At 43.8% G+C, this 13,056-nt stretch overlaps 7 protein-coding genes across 7 annotated transcripts; 3 read left to right on the top strand and 4 right to left on the bottom strand.

Annotated features, from left to right (window-relative positions):
* Positions 1 to 74: 74 nt before the first annotated feature.
* Positions 75 to 1,292, bottom strand: VCX1 (LALA0S05e04302g1_1; the record flags this gene model as incomplete). Its single annotated transcript, XM_022772262.1, has 1 exon — positions 75 to 1,292. The coding sequence occupies one exon, from the start codon at positions 1,290 to 1,292 to the stop codon at positions 75 to 77; it is 1,218 nt and encodes a 405-aa protein (XP_022628604.1).
* A 608-nt stretch (positions 1,293 to 1,900) lies between these two features.
* Positions 1,901 to 3,277, bottom strand: AIT1 (LALA0S05e04280g1_1; the record flags this gene model as incomplete). Its single annotated transcript, XM_022772261.1, has 1 exon — positions 1,901 to 3,277. One exon carries the CDS (start codon positions 3,275 to 3,277, stop codon positions 1,901 to 1,903), a length of 1,377 nt encoding a protein of 458 aa, XP_022628603.1.
* Positions 3,278 to 4,359: 1,082 nt separating this feature from the next.
* Positions 4,360 to 4,983, bottom strand: LALA0_S05e04258g (LALA0S05e04258g1_1; the record flags this gene model as incomplete). The annotated part of the gene is made up of 1 exon (XM_022772260.1): positions 4,360 to 4,983. One exon carries the CDS (start codon positions 4,981 to 4,983, stop codon positions 4,360 to 4,362), a length of 624 nt encoding a protein of 207 aa, XP_022628602.1.
* A 773-nt stretch (positions 4,984 to 5,756) lies between these two features.
* Positions 5,757 to 6,308, bottom strand: RPP1B (LALA0S05e04236g1_1; the record flags this gene model as incomplete). The annotated part of the gene is made up of 2 exons (XM_022772259.1): positions 5,757 to 5,963; positions 6,195 to 6,308. 2 exons carry the CDS (start codon positions 6,306 to 6,308, stop codon positions 5,757 to 5,759), a joined length of 321 nt encoding a protein of 106 aa, XP_022628601.1.
* Positions 6,309 to 7,432: 1,124 nt separating this feature from the next.
* TAF9 (LALA0S05e04214g1_1) lies at positions 7,433 to 7,861 on the top strand (the record flags this gene model as incomplete). Its single annotated transcript, XM_022772258.1, has 1 exon — positions 7,433 to 7,861. One exon carries the CDS (start codon positions 7,433 to 7,435, stop codon positions 7,859 to 7,861), a length of 429 nt encoding a protein of 142 aa, XP_022628600.1.
* Positions 7,862 to 8,276: 415 nt separating this feature from the next.
* Positions 8,277 to 10,435, top strand: BCH1 (LALA0S05e04192g1_1; the record flags this gene model as incomplete). Its single annotated transcript, XM_022772257.1, has 2 exons — positions 8,277 to 8,302; positions 8,383 to 10,435. The coding sequence occupies 2 exons, from the start codon at positions 8,277 to 8,279 to the stop codon at positions 10,433 to 10,435; spliced, it is 2,079 nt and encodes a 692-aa protein (XP_022628599.1).
* Positions 10,436 to 10,822: 387 nt separating this feature from the next.
* Positions 10,823 to 12,199, top strand: DFG5 (LALA0S05e04170g1_1; the record flags this gene model as incomplete). Its single annotated transcript, XM_022772256.1, has 1 exon — positions 10,823 to 12,199. One exon carries the CDS (start codon positions 10,823 to 10,825, stop codon positions 12,197 to 12,199), a length of 1,377 nt encoding a protein of 458 aa, XP_022628598.1.
* Between the last annotated feature and the right edge of the window lie 857 nt (positions 12,200 to 13,056).

The following is a 13,056-nucleotide window of genomic DNA, read 5'->3' as shown; positions in this document are numbered from 1 at the left end:
CCAAGTTGATTTTTTCGGGTTGAAATAATCCGTTGACAACATTTGAGTTCGATTGGCGAGATAAAGCCCTCACTTCAAATCGAAGTTGCAGCCATTGCACGCTCATCGGGATAGTAGTAGAAGGCAAGTGCGATCAAGACGTACATTGCAATGGACATAATACCCTCGAGGTAGTTGGACAAGCCATCCAAGATCAAGTAGTTTGACAGGAACACAGCAATAAATAACGTGGCAGTTTCGAAAGTCGAGAAGTTGAGCGTCATTGGAACGCCAATGACCCATCCAACCAGAACCATGAAAGGAGTCACGAAGAGCGCAATCTGCAGCGAAGACCCAATAGCAACACTCAAGGCAAGGTCCATTTTGTTCTTGGTGGCAACAATCACGGATGTGACATGCTCCGCAGCATTGCCCACAATGGGGATGACAATCAAACCAATAAAAGTCTTGGATAAGCCAGATGTCTCCACAACATGGTCAATACTGCCAACAAGGAAATCCGCACAGACAGATACGAGCACAGTGGTGATGAGCAAGAAGATTATAGAGGACTTGACAGAAAGCGTCGAACGCTTTGGGTGCTGCTCCAAAACCTCCTCTGTTTCATCTACTTGCTGCTCGAAAAGGTTGTGGTGGGTACCAAGTTGGAACACCAAGAAACACACATATACGATAAGCAAGACAATAGAAGTCGATCTAGAAAGGCTCAGAATCTTGCTGTTAATCAACAGGTCTTGTTTCTTATTGTCATCTGGCAACGAGGCACGAAAGGCGGCTGGAATCAGCAGCGAGGCACATGAGATGGCCAAGAGCGAAGACATGGTTTGAGCTGCTGTCTGATTGAAATTTTGCTCCACTCTGTTGTAACCACCTGCCAAAAAGCAGAATCCAAGCACCAATAGTAAGTTGGACAAAATACTACCCAACATAGATGCTTGAACGATGGTGATTTGGTTATTGTAGAGCGCAATGATGGAGACAATAAGCTCAACGGCATTTCCTAGCGTAGCGTTCAAAAGGCCACCCAATGTGGATCCCGCTTTGTCCGCCAGTTCTTCCGTGGCAAAAGCCAAGATAGCAGCCAACGGAATGATCGCCACGAAATTGAGGATAAACGTCCAAGTCACTGATAAGTTAGCAAACCCAAACACCAAGCCCAAGGGTACGAAAACAATCAAATAATTGACAGGAGACGATTTCAAGATGATTGCAGTATCGCGCGAAATCGATCGAACCAGTGAAAATCCCTTGGACCTAGCGTTTTGGGGTAATAAGGGTGAGTTGGAGTTCATGGTGATGGTATTTTCTTGTTTTTAACTTATTTGTGGAAAAAAAGAACCCTCAGAGGTTGGAGAGAAGCTTCAAAAGTTTCTTCAGATTATTCTTGAACAATTAACAAAGTTCTAATAGATCTGAGGTCTCTCGAATAACAACAGAGTGGTCGTGAGGTTTGAGCGTTTTATTATCGCTTCTGGAACGGCTTATTTCATAACCGATGCCAATTCGATGGTCTAATATAAAAGAGGGTCCCGCGCTGAAAAAGGGGCACGTGATCCGGCGGTGGTGGTTGAACAAGATCATTGAGCCACGATCAATCGTCTTCGAGCAGTATCGGTCTGGATCTGGGTTCCAATCTCGATACTTTAGAGGTCTGGAAATAGTGGTATATTTGCAGCTTTTTATTGAGAGCTTCAAGCCTGCTGACTGAGACTTTTTGAATTTTTAACATTGGACATCTGCGATAATCGGGACATCAAAAACGATGTCAAGAAGAGCACAAATGTTTTAGCGTAAACTGGAAATCGATTCAGACCTCACGGTGTTTGAAATAAAGATCGCCACTTTTGTCCAGCCGCACGAATAAGCTATCTCGGTGTGTAATTATGAGATATGGGGTTGCTTACTGCTTAATTGTAGCCACACAGCCCAGGGAGAACGCCAGAAGTGACCACACGGTGAAACCAAGGATAGGAAAGCTGTGATGGCTGGAAATCGTACGCCACAACGACATTCCTCTGCGGAAAACGCGCATAATCAAAGGCTCGTTATCTTCATCAGAGGTCAGCAAATCCTGTGTATATATAGAGTTCACGACAAAAAGCTGATCTGAAGAGATATACTGCAAGCTCTCGGGCCGTGAAGTGTGAATATGCAAGCTAGAGGAACTGTTCGTCTTGTGCAGAGGGTTCAATATTTCAATGCCTGCATCTTTCCAGACAAAAAGGAAAATGCTGATTAGGAAGCTCCACATCGAGAGAGGCCATACAACACTTAGTATGAAAAAGCCAAATGTGCGAGAGCCAAAGAATTTTACCGCCGGAGCGAAGAGGCGATTGTGATCCGGCACGTAGATGAAGTAGATGGATATGATAAAGGAGTGTCCCACTATCAGCAGTATGCTATCGATGACCAGCAAATTGATGAGCAAGAGCTCTTTGAAGAACCTTCTCTTCGACGCTATTTCCGGAAAGTATGTGATGGTGCCGTCAAACAGTGAAGGGCGTCTTGATCTGGGTATGGCGTGGGATCCAGCGCTTTGTTCTGGATCTCTAAGTAATGACATGGAACTGTCGTTGAAGTCCACAAAAAAAGTACCCGAGGAGGCATCGCCTGCGGTATTGGAAGCCAAGGTCGGGCGTTCGTGGGAATATACATTTTCAGATATTAGCGAGGAAGTTCGTTTCACGTCTATGCATTTTGACAAAGTAATATTTTTACGGGCCAAATCGCCCTCTTCTTGCAAAATCTGAGGTTCGTTTAGGCGTCGTGCCGAGCCAGGCGGTGGTACTTCTTCATATTTCTGGGCGTTTTGAATGAGACATAGCAGAAATTCGCATAATGACCACGATAGTCCAAAAATCGCCGATTGTTTTGGTATGATGTGCCATAAGGTGTCGTCAAGCGTACCATTTATTCTAGCATCTTGTAGTTGTGGGTAAGAGAGGGAAAAGACGATCAGTAGGCCAAACCAGTCATTTAGTGGGAAATCCAAACACAGATTTACCAGAATTGCTCGGGTGTTCAAGCCGAGTACAAAATCCCGGAGAAAGCATAACGCCAAAGGAGAAAAAAAACCCAACAATGATGTTCTAAAGTAATCTTGGCCGTTGGGCTTGAACATTGTGTCCTCATCATATTCAGATAAAAGCAGTTGTGTGGAGCTAAACGCCAGCGTAAAAAGCCCCAATAAATTAAAAAAAAGTATGATTCTGATCCACAGCTTGCTGGAGCATACTATAGGCATGAAATAGGGAGCCACATAGCTTATGCGGGACATGCTATTGGCTTTTGACTCTTGAACAACCGGGGTTTTGATCTTTATGTCAAGCACCGTTTGTATATGAAAGTAGTAGTTAGAATTCGAGAAACTATGCATCACTAAATACGTTGTGACGTTTTGTTGTCCTCTATATACTTGTTCGATTGAGTGCGACACACGACCAAAATGCCAGGCTTTAAAATTTCCAGATTCAAGCATATCTCCAGTTTTATGACTGTGAATTAGGTGAGTTTATAACCAGCTCTGTTTGTTTGGAGGACAATTACTGATGGTTTTGGGGGTATTAGTTCATGAAAACATTAATTCAGTAAATAGCCTCAATGAAGTTACAATTAATTCTGAGATTAAAAGTTAGCTAGGTATTGTCGTCATCGGTTTAGCGACAGGCCTTATAGCTTCTAATCGAATACGTTCGTTTTTTTTACGGAAGTTTTGTTAATCACTTTGTACATATATGACACTTCGGAGTTTTGAGAGGTCCAAGTATAGATAGCGGTATATTGAGAACAGTTTACCTATTTACGATGCGATGTGGGGCGCGCTTTACGGCAAATTGGGGCACTTTCTTGTGTTCGTGTGTAGTTCTTTTTTTGTCAACGGTTATGTCTATTACGAAATTTACACTTATGACGCTGTCAATTGCATATCAACCACCCAGAAAATTGTTGAACAATTCTACTGTATTGGGTTTGTTCTGCTAAAAGCTCTGCAAGAGCGTCTTACATTGTTTCTGAATAGTCCACATGTCCAGATTGTCAACCAGTTATATTCAAACTGCAAAAATAACGAACCTAGAACTGTAGCTAAAATACGATCCCAAGGCAATGCCAAGGCGATGAAAAGATCCCACCTCCTGCTCTCCTCTCTCTTGTGCTAAAAGCACCTCATCTGCCCTCCTTTTGTGTACTAAAACCTAAAAAATCCATCCGATTACCTAAATACAAGTTAGCGCCAAAACCATGGCCCAACAGAGTCTAATGTATCCCAAAAATCCGTAGAAAACAAGCCCAGTAGTGTTACAAATATGCTAGTCCCAAATAAGTGGGCTTTTTCCGCCGAAAAACCACACTGATCTTCTATTATGACCTTTCCAAATGAAATACCCTAACGAAATTACTAGCAGAAGGGTTATCACTAGTCCTTCGCATTCGCGGGTGAGATTTCTTGTTCTCAACAAGCCTCAAACGAGACGGACTTGAATTGCTTTGGGATTTGTGTCTCTTGTGAAGCGAAGCCTTTGTTGATTTGGAAACTTTTGCCGACTCTACCGGAACGGATGGCGAACCAGGCCCTGACAATATATTGACTGATTCGCGTGCTTCATTCCGACACCTATTGCGAAAAAACTCCATTTCTTTCTTGATGATGCTATTTTCCACCGCTAGTCGGGAATTCCACGCCGATCGGTTTTCCAACTGCGACAGTTGTGCCTGCAATGACCAGTGCGAGATAGCAGTGAGTGATTGGTTGAGAACCGATACCAGTTTAGCCACGTCGGCAGAGGTTTTATTATTCTGGTCCTTTAATTCGTTCATCGTGGCCAAAATGGTTATTTCCAGTTGTCTGGTCTGCTGAATTGATGGTGCTGTGTCCAGAGGTGCCAATTCTGACCAAGGGGGACTGTTCACCACTTTCGGTGGTTCTAGCCGCTGCTTACCAGAATGCGGCTCCTGTGGTGTGATGTTCTGAGTGCCAGACTTCATTCTGGCCACTCTTGGTTTTCAAGTTGTGATGACAGACTAATGATGACAGTAGTAATGAATGAACAGAACAGAGCAGGACAGCTACTGAGAAGGAATAATGAAAGATGTGTTTTCCACCGAAGGAGTGGAACAATAGCTTATACAAGCCAGTGATGTTAATAATCGACGTCGATTTGGTGGAAAATGGGTAAGATCGGGATCCAGAAATAAGACACCTTATTAATATGTCAGTAATAATTGCCAAGGTTATAGAAGGCGTAACGGTAGTGCTAACAAAAGCGTTCAAATCGTGTTCAAAATACTTCTTTGCTACCCAGAAAATGCAGATCAGTTGCGACCTCGGTTGACGAGTCGGTATAGGTGAATAGAAAAGGTTTGGTTTTATATCTCTTAACACAGTATTTTTGCAAAGATCTATCCATGCAAGAACGTTAGGTAGCGGGAGTGAGGATAGGAAGAACGGAAAAAAAGTTAACGGTTATGCTAACTCTTGTGAAGTTTTGATGCTATTGATTCCTGGAGAATGAGGATACTCGATTCAAGGTCGACCGTGAGAATTCGTGGGCGGACAACTACGTATCTCGCTTGTATGATCGGCCAAGCAATGACACTATAGTACAAGGTGATCTGGATCTTCCTTACACCTGGAGCCTGCGTTGAGGTTCCAGCAGCCAGAAAACAGCACAGAGATGCACAAATAGGGCATTGGCTAAGCCTATACGTGGTGCTAGCGATACTTGATATTATACTTATACAGATTTAAGTAATCCAGTTTAGTCGAACAAACCGAAACCCATGTCGTCGTCGGATTCTTCGGCAGCTTCCTCTGGAGCATCTTCTTCGGCAGCGGCCTCACCACCAGCGGCGGCGGAGGCGGCACCACCAGTGGCAGCAGGACCGGAACCAGCAGCGTGGAAACCAGATAGGATTTCCTTGATGTTCTTGCCCTCCAAAGCCTTGGCGAAAGTTTCAGCCCACACCTGTTGAAAAAATTGTTAGTAATTGATCCTTGTGAGAAAGTTTGAGCTTAGCTAGAACAGTAGCAGTGGATTCGACAGATATAATTGGGGTGGAGAAACTGAGCATCAGGCGATTCAAATTAAGACAAACAAGTCCAATGCCATCGCACAGAATTTTCCATCCTTACCAGTGCGTGATCTCCGCTTCCACCTCTCCTTGAGCTCTCAACTTCATCATCAATGGGGACATACGTTGTCAACAGAGGCACCGGCAGCCTTGGTCAAAGTGGTCAAGCTGTCGGCGGTGATGTCCAAACCGGCATCGGCCAAGATCAAAGTAGCGTAAGAGATAACAGCGTCAGACATTGCAGCAATATTGGTGAATGAACTCTAAGAATTATCACCAAAAAGATCAAGCATGTAGTGATTAAAAGACTAGTTTTCTTGATGGTGAAAAATTATCGACCAAGACAATAATTCGTCGCTGGTGATATCCCATTTCCAAACCCGTAGAGTGTGATAAAGAGTAATATCCGGGTAACATTCAAAAGGACAATACAGTATAACGTCACGTGACAGAGAGGTTTTCTATTAAAAAGTTTGACAAGAAGGTTTGTTAGAGCAGTTTATGAGAGAATGTTCTCTAGACACCTGTTGAAGAATAGATCCCACATCCAGGTGCTAAGCAAAAGTACGTGAAACTAAGTTTGGGTGTGTGGATGAAATACATATCACTATGAACGAGTGTCGATATACTTACTCATAAAGGTGACATTCGCGAGAGGTGTACCGGGGAAGCGCAGAAATTTTATTATAATAAGGAATCACAGTGCCCTCGTTTTCAACCATTTGTGCCTCCTTCTTCTCGTCGCTTTTCCATCAATCTGTCATGCACAATATCATATTTCACGATGTAATGAACAAGGACGACGGGAAAAGCTTTTGTTCCGTCACTCACACTTGAACAATGTTTTTGAACCATGTTTTTAAATACCAATATTCTTCGTATGTCACCAAAAGTTGAAATGGATGTAGTTGATGCTCGTGCGTATTTATTCTACATTTACAAAATTGTCACCTTCCTACACACCACCGAAGCGACGAAATCAGACCCTACATTCCACCAGCTAGTAGTGTCCGCTTCCTTGTTAATCACTAGTGCAAATCTCAAGCACTTACTATCTTCGCATTACATCTCTTACTAGCAGATCACGTGACGTATTTTTTAAGTTGTAAAATCTCAGTCTTGACCCTATTGTTTCAACTCTTTGCAAGCTCCAATTCAGTGCTTCTTACTGAACACCACGTCATGTCCTTTCCAGCTTCTTTGGATTACCATACCCATCCCTTCTTTCACTAAACTGTCGAATCCATTTTCAAGATCTGTCCATCATTAATTTAAAACACGAATAACCTACAGAACATCCACTTCTGCTACATCAAAGAATCTACGCCTTCTCACCGCGACAAGCACGGCTACGAATCCCCCAATGACCGAGGAAGCTCAGAATGAGGTCCCCAGAGATGTAAGACTACTTCATCTGCTGCTGGCATCTCAGGCGATACAGCAATACGAGGATCAGGTGCCGTTGCAACTGATGGACTTCGCCCATCGTTACACCCGCGGTGTACTAAAGGACGCCATGGTTTATGGAGACTATGCTTCAAACGACACCAATACTGAACTTTCCGTTGAAGACGTAAGACTGGCTATTGCAGCAAGAACTCACTATCAATTCAAGCCTACAGCTCCGAAGGAGCTGCTTTTGCAGCTAGCCGCAGAACGTAATAAGAAACCACTGCCGCAAGTGGTCAATATGTGGGGCACTCGATTGCCCCCGGAGAAGTACTGTTTGACAAGCAAAGAATGGCGTTTGGACGAAGAGGTTGATGAAAATGGGAACAAAATAGGCTCCTAAGGAACTAGAAAGAGCAGAAATTGTTATGAAATTGTTACCAAAATTGAGATGACCGCCCCTTTACTCACCAGACTCCTCTACCATTGCGTTTACGCAATTTTACAACGTCAGTTTGACTGGTTTTGTTTCTTTTCGAGAATGGCGAAAAGTACCCAGTTTCCGACCATTAGTGACATCAGTAGATTCAGGCCACCATACTGGGTACAGTTTAGCAGACCAAACAGAGTGGTAGCGGTAGGTTGAGCCTCACACCGAGGCTCAAAAAACACTCGATCCGTATATGAGTATATTCCACCCATATATATGAGGCGTCTCCTAATCAAAGGTGAAAAGCACAATTGTTTCTGGACAAAGATACCCAACACAACGTTCTAAGGCGCCTTGGCATTCGATCGTTAGTCAATTCGAGCCAAATATGCTGTCTCAGGCCTCAATCCCAGAGTATGTTGTTAATTGCGATCTTTTTCGCCAAGTTTCCGTCAAAATTTCCGCTTTTTAGCATACTAACTTACTGTTCGAAGGATTCAGGAAGACACAATTGGTAATGCCATTGAAGAGCGTAAGGCCAAGTTTCTGCAGTTTCAAACCTTAGGTCCTCCAGATTTGATATCGTTGGTGAAATATGCGCCTTCCTCGAATTCCAATTCGCAAAATGCCAAGAATCGGTCTATGCAGCTGGAACCTAGCTCTTCAAATATAAATACTCAAGATTTGCATTCCCATGACAAACTAAAGGGCGAAATTGGCACATTTCTGTACAGTGTTGGTGTCGATACGTCTGACCCCACTTCTATCGCCGTTTCTCTCAAGAATTTGGCAGACCTGATCTCGGAAAAACCTCAGAACTGGTTCGGAAAGCAGAAGCACTACAAAGTAGCGAGAGTCACTTATGCCACCTGGAACGCATTCAGAAAATGCGATGTGCAGGTTGTAGTGCGCATTCCAGGAGCAGTTCAGTCTTACATTTTGGACTCGCGTGGTGAAGTTTTACAGATTCCGCACAATGAGCGTGAAACTTTGTGGACGGAAACATTCGTTTGCGGCGTTGTTCGCGCAATTACTGTCATGACCGATAATGTGGATGAAGGGGAGGTCAACAATGTCGTTGAAACGCGGATTTTGAATCCACTGACTTCGGGTGAGCTTGGTGAAGTCTCGGATCGTTTCATCGATGTATTTCCACTCGTCTATTCGCAAGGTCAAAACTTAGGCGCTCCCTGTAATGTGGCCGCCCCATCACGCACCAACAATTACTTGTGCGAGACTTTACTGCATGTCACCAGACTTACACAGAACTTTGAGAGATGTCGAAAGATGCTTACTAGTTTGATCGAAAAGCACCCAGAATGTGTGGTTCTATTAGCAAAGCTCTTAATCGAGGCTGATCTCAAGATCGATGCCATAACACTTTTGCACGAAGAGTTTTCGAAACAAGGGTCTTCGCTGACAAGCTACCGTTCAGAACTTCTTTGTATTCAAGCGCAATTCCTATTAGAACAGAAGAAGGACTTCAAAGCTGCTCAACTGCTGGCACAAGCTGCTGTGGACTGTGCTCCTAGTGAGTTCAAACCTTGGCACCTTTTGGTTAGGGCATACATCGGCTTGAATGATATCGAAAATGCGCTTCTGTCATTGAATGGATGTCCAGTCACACCGCACAAAGAAAAATACAGCTTCAAGCGAGTCGTGAGTTTGGGGCAGGATTCGCCTAACTTGCATTTACCTCTTCCGATAGATGTAATCCTCGAAGACGTAACTAGCCTCAGCTCCGCAGATGTAGCCAACGAACACAAGGCTTTGAGTTCGTCACTACTCAACCTTCCTGCTGCAACACTCAAAGCCAATGCCAAGACAAGATACAAATATCTCACTGAGATTGCTCTAAAAACAGGGTGGGAGGCCCTGTTGAAGTACAGATCAAAGTTGTTTGTGATGGAAGAGGAATACCAGGTGACATCGACGCCTCCTCCCGATGCGGAGACGAACGGTTCTTGCGATCTCATTCGTGGCAAAAGATTGTGCGAAAGGTGGCTGGACAGTTTGTTCATGGTGCTTTACGAAGATCTCAAGACCTACACTTTATGGCAGGCAGAGCAGCTTCATTTCGAGGCTCAAAATTCGCGGTATCAAAAATCCACTGCGGAATGGGAACTGCTGGGTCTATGTGCTTGGCGTCTGGGCCACGTTGAGGAAGCTACCCAAGCGTTCCAAAATGGACTTTCGCAGCGTTTTTCTGCAGAGTCTTCCAGACGGTTGTTGCAGGCATACCTTTTTGACCGCGAAAAAGTGAAACAGAACAGAGATGCATCTTCTTCACAGACAATGAGCACTATTCTAGATATAGACAACAATCTAGTCGACCTGTGCGTTAGACTGTGCTGCTGGAACCACCGCTGGTATTGTGAGTTTTCTGTGCTGCAGCTAGACGTTCTCTCCCACGTTGTACACGACATCGGTCTAACCAAGCTATCTAACGAGATTCGGGCCCGTTTTCCGGAGACTGTTGTACAGCTTGTTGAGGACAATCTGCTCGATTTTATCGCGAATTACACTCATGGCAGTTATGATAAGTGACTGTTTCACGGGCCGGTAAAGAACTGTATAGGATCGTGATCTATAAATCATTCTCACTGGATTCATCATCAAATTGAATTCTACAATTTAAAATGATTCTTACATACCATTCATGACATCGATAGTCCTCCTTTGAATAGGTGGGACTTCTTGTTCATAAACATCTCTCGTGTTATCTTGTTGATCCTCTTCTCTGTCATCCCTTTGATTCTCTACTCAATCCTCTGGTCGACCTCATCATCGAAATGTAAAAGCCTACTTTAATTATAGTAATCTTAACTGCTCGAGTTAACACTTTGACTTCAAGCCGTCTGTTGTTTTGACCATTAACCTTCTTCAGCTTCCTCAAACCTTGTTTGAAGCTAGCTTTTACCCTTAGTATCACTTATGGGGATTGAAATTGCCCTTGGTTGGCCTTCTCAGGTCATTTTTTGGCTTTTGGTAGCGTTTCCAGTAAGAGCTTTAGACCTGGATACATCGTCTAAAGATTCGATATGTGCAGCCACTTCGCTTATTCAAGGCGGAATCATGGATTACTATGCTGGATCCCAATATGGCGGGACTGTCGGGATGTTCCAAGCACCATACTATTGGTGGGAAGCTGGTGAGGTCTTTGGAGGCATGCTAGAAAATTGGTATTTATGCCAGAATGATTCATATTCACAGGTGCTCTATGACTCCATGCTAGCCCAGGCTGGACCTGAGTACGACTATATGCCATCCAACCAGTCCATGGTTGAAGGTAACGATGACCAAGGTGTATGGGGTTTAACAGTGATGGGTGCTGTAGAGAGAAATTTTACCAATCCGCACGATAAAAACGCCCCTGGCTGGCTAGCAATGGTACAAGGTGTTTTCAACACCATGTACTCGCGTTGGGACGACCAACACTGCGGAGGAGGTGTCAGATGGCAGATTTTCACGTGGAATTCCGGTTACAACTACAAAAACACCGTTTCCAATGCGTGTCTGTTCCAATTGGCCGCAAGATTGGGCCGCTACACTGGTAACGAGACTTATATCGCTGTTGCCGAGAAGATTTTTGATTGGCTGGTCGATGTGGGCTATGTGGTTTTACAGGAAAATGCAAATGTTTACGATGGCGCAAATATTGACGATAACTGCACGGACATCACCAAGTTGGAGTGGAGTTATAACCAAGGGATAGTTCTGGGAGGTTTGGCATACCTGTATAATGCAACAAACGGCTCATCCACCTGGGAAACCAAGCTAAGCCAAGTATTGGGCGGATCTACAACATTCTTCTTCAAGGACAAGATCATGTACGAAGTGACATGCCAGGATTCCAATAGTTGTAACAATGACCAGCGGTCTTTTAAAAGTATTTTTTCGAGAATGCTGTCGCTGACAAGTATTTTGGCCCCATACACGGCCGATACAATCAATCCGTTGATGGAAGCGTCTGCTGCAGCAGCTGCAAAATCTTGTTCTGGGGGTTCAGATGGGCACACGTGTGGATTGAACTGGCAAAATGGCTCATGGGATGGATGGTATGGTCTTGGAGAGCAAGCAAGTGCTTTGGAGGTAATTCAAAGTTCGTTGTATAATCAGCGTCCAGCACCTTTCACCAGCGACAATGGAGGAAGCTCTGTAGGTGATGCGAACGCTGGCCTAAACAAGTCAACGACCAACGTTTTGCATAGCAACTTGAAGATCACTCATAAAGACAAGGTTGGTGCAGCGATTCTTACTGCAGTGGTAATCGCCATACTGGTAGGCGGTTCTATTTGGATGATGTTCTGATTAAGGACATGGAACAATGTATGGTTCAGATTTTGAGAGTTTATCTTATAACGTGAGCAGAATTTTTTTGTCTGAGGAAAGATCAAAAATATGTCGGGCGTAGTATCATTGGGCATCTCAGCAGATTAAGATCATCACGCATCTGTTTATCGGAACATCTAAACGGTCTGTAAAGAAGTTCAACCTGAATTATCGATCTAGTTCGGTTTTTAGAACCTACTGGGTACGTAAAGTGTAATTATTCGACACTTTCCGTAAGTTTCGAACTTAAATGAAATTGGTCTTTTCGAGGTGTGCTATCAAATCATTGACAGGTGTTCAACTACGCAGAGAGTCTGTTTACTGGCTGATACGATGTATTCTGCTGGGTCTGGAGACATGAACAAAAGGTAACAGATCTCGATGGGACTTGATCCACGCAAACATTTGCTGGACACTGCGAAGGATTTAGCCTTTGGGTTCAGGTTATGAAGCTAAGGGAATCACTGGTTATAATATTCTGCCCTACTATTTTAGCCAAGTGTCTTGACATAGCTTTCTGGGGGAACTGTATTGATGTGGAATATTCTTTATAAAGAAGGCCCTATGTTATCGACGCTCGCCATTCGAGACAGAAACACGATATGAACTCTTTCGGCAGAGGAGCTAAACTTCTGTAGATCATTGTGCTTTTACGGTCAAGTATTAAAATGCAACTGTCTTTCGCAACTTAAATATACAGATGGCTTCTCACTGTCATGAGTAATAAGTATGAGAGCAGTTAAAAATTTGAAGTTTTGTGGTGGACAGATTACCGTACATTTTAACGCTCTGGATAGTATCGTATTGATGCTAAAAGCCCCTCATCAATTTGCCGG

Source organism: Lachancea lanzarotensis, scaffold LALA0S05 (genome assembly GCF_000938715.1).
Source record: "Lachancea lanzarotensis genome assembly LALA0, scaffold LALA0S05, whole genome shotgun sequence".
NCBI lineage: Eukaryota > Fungi > Ascomycota > Saccharomycetes > Saccharomycetales > Saccharomycetaceae > Lachancea > Lachancea lanzarotensis.
This window is presented reverse-complemented; position numbering and strand designations above follow the sequence as displayed.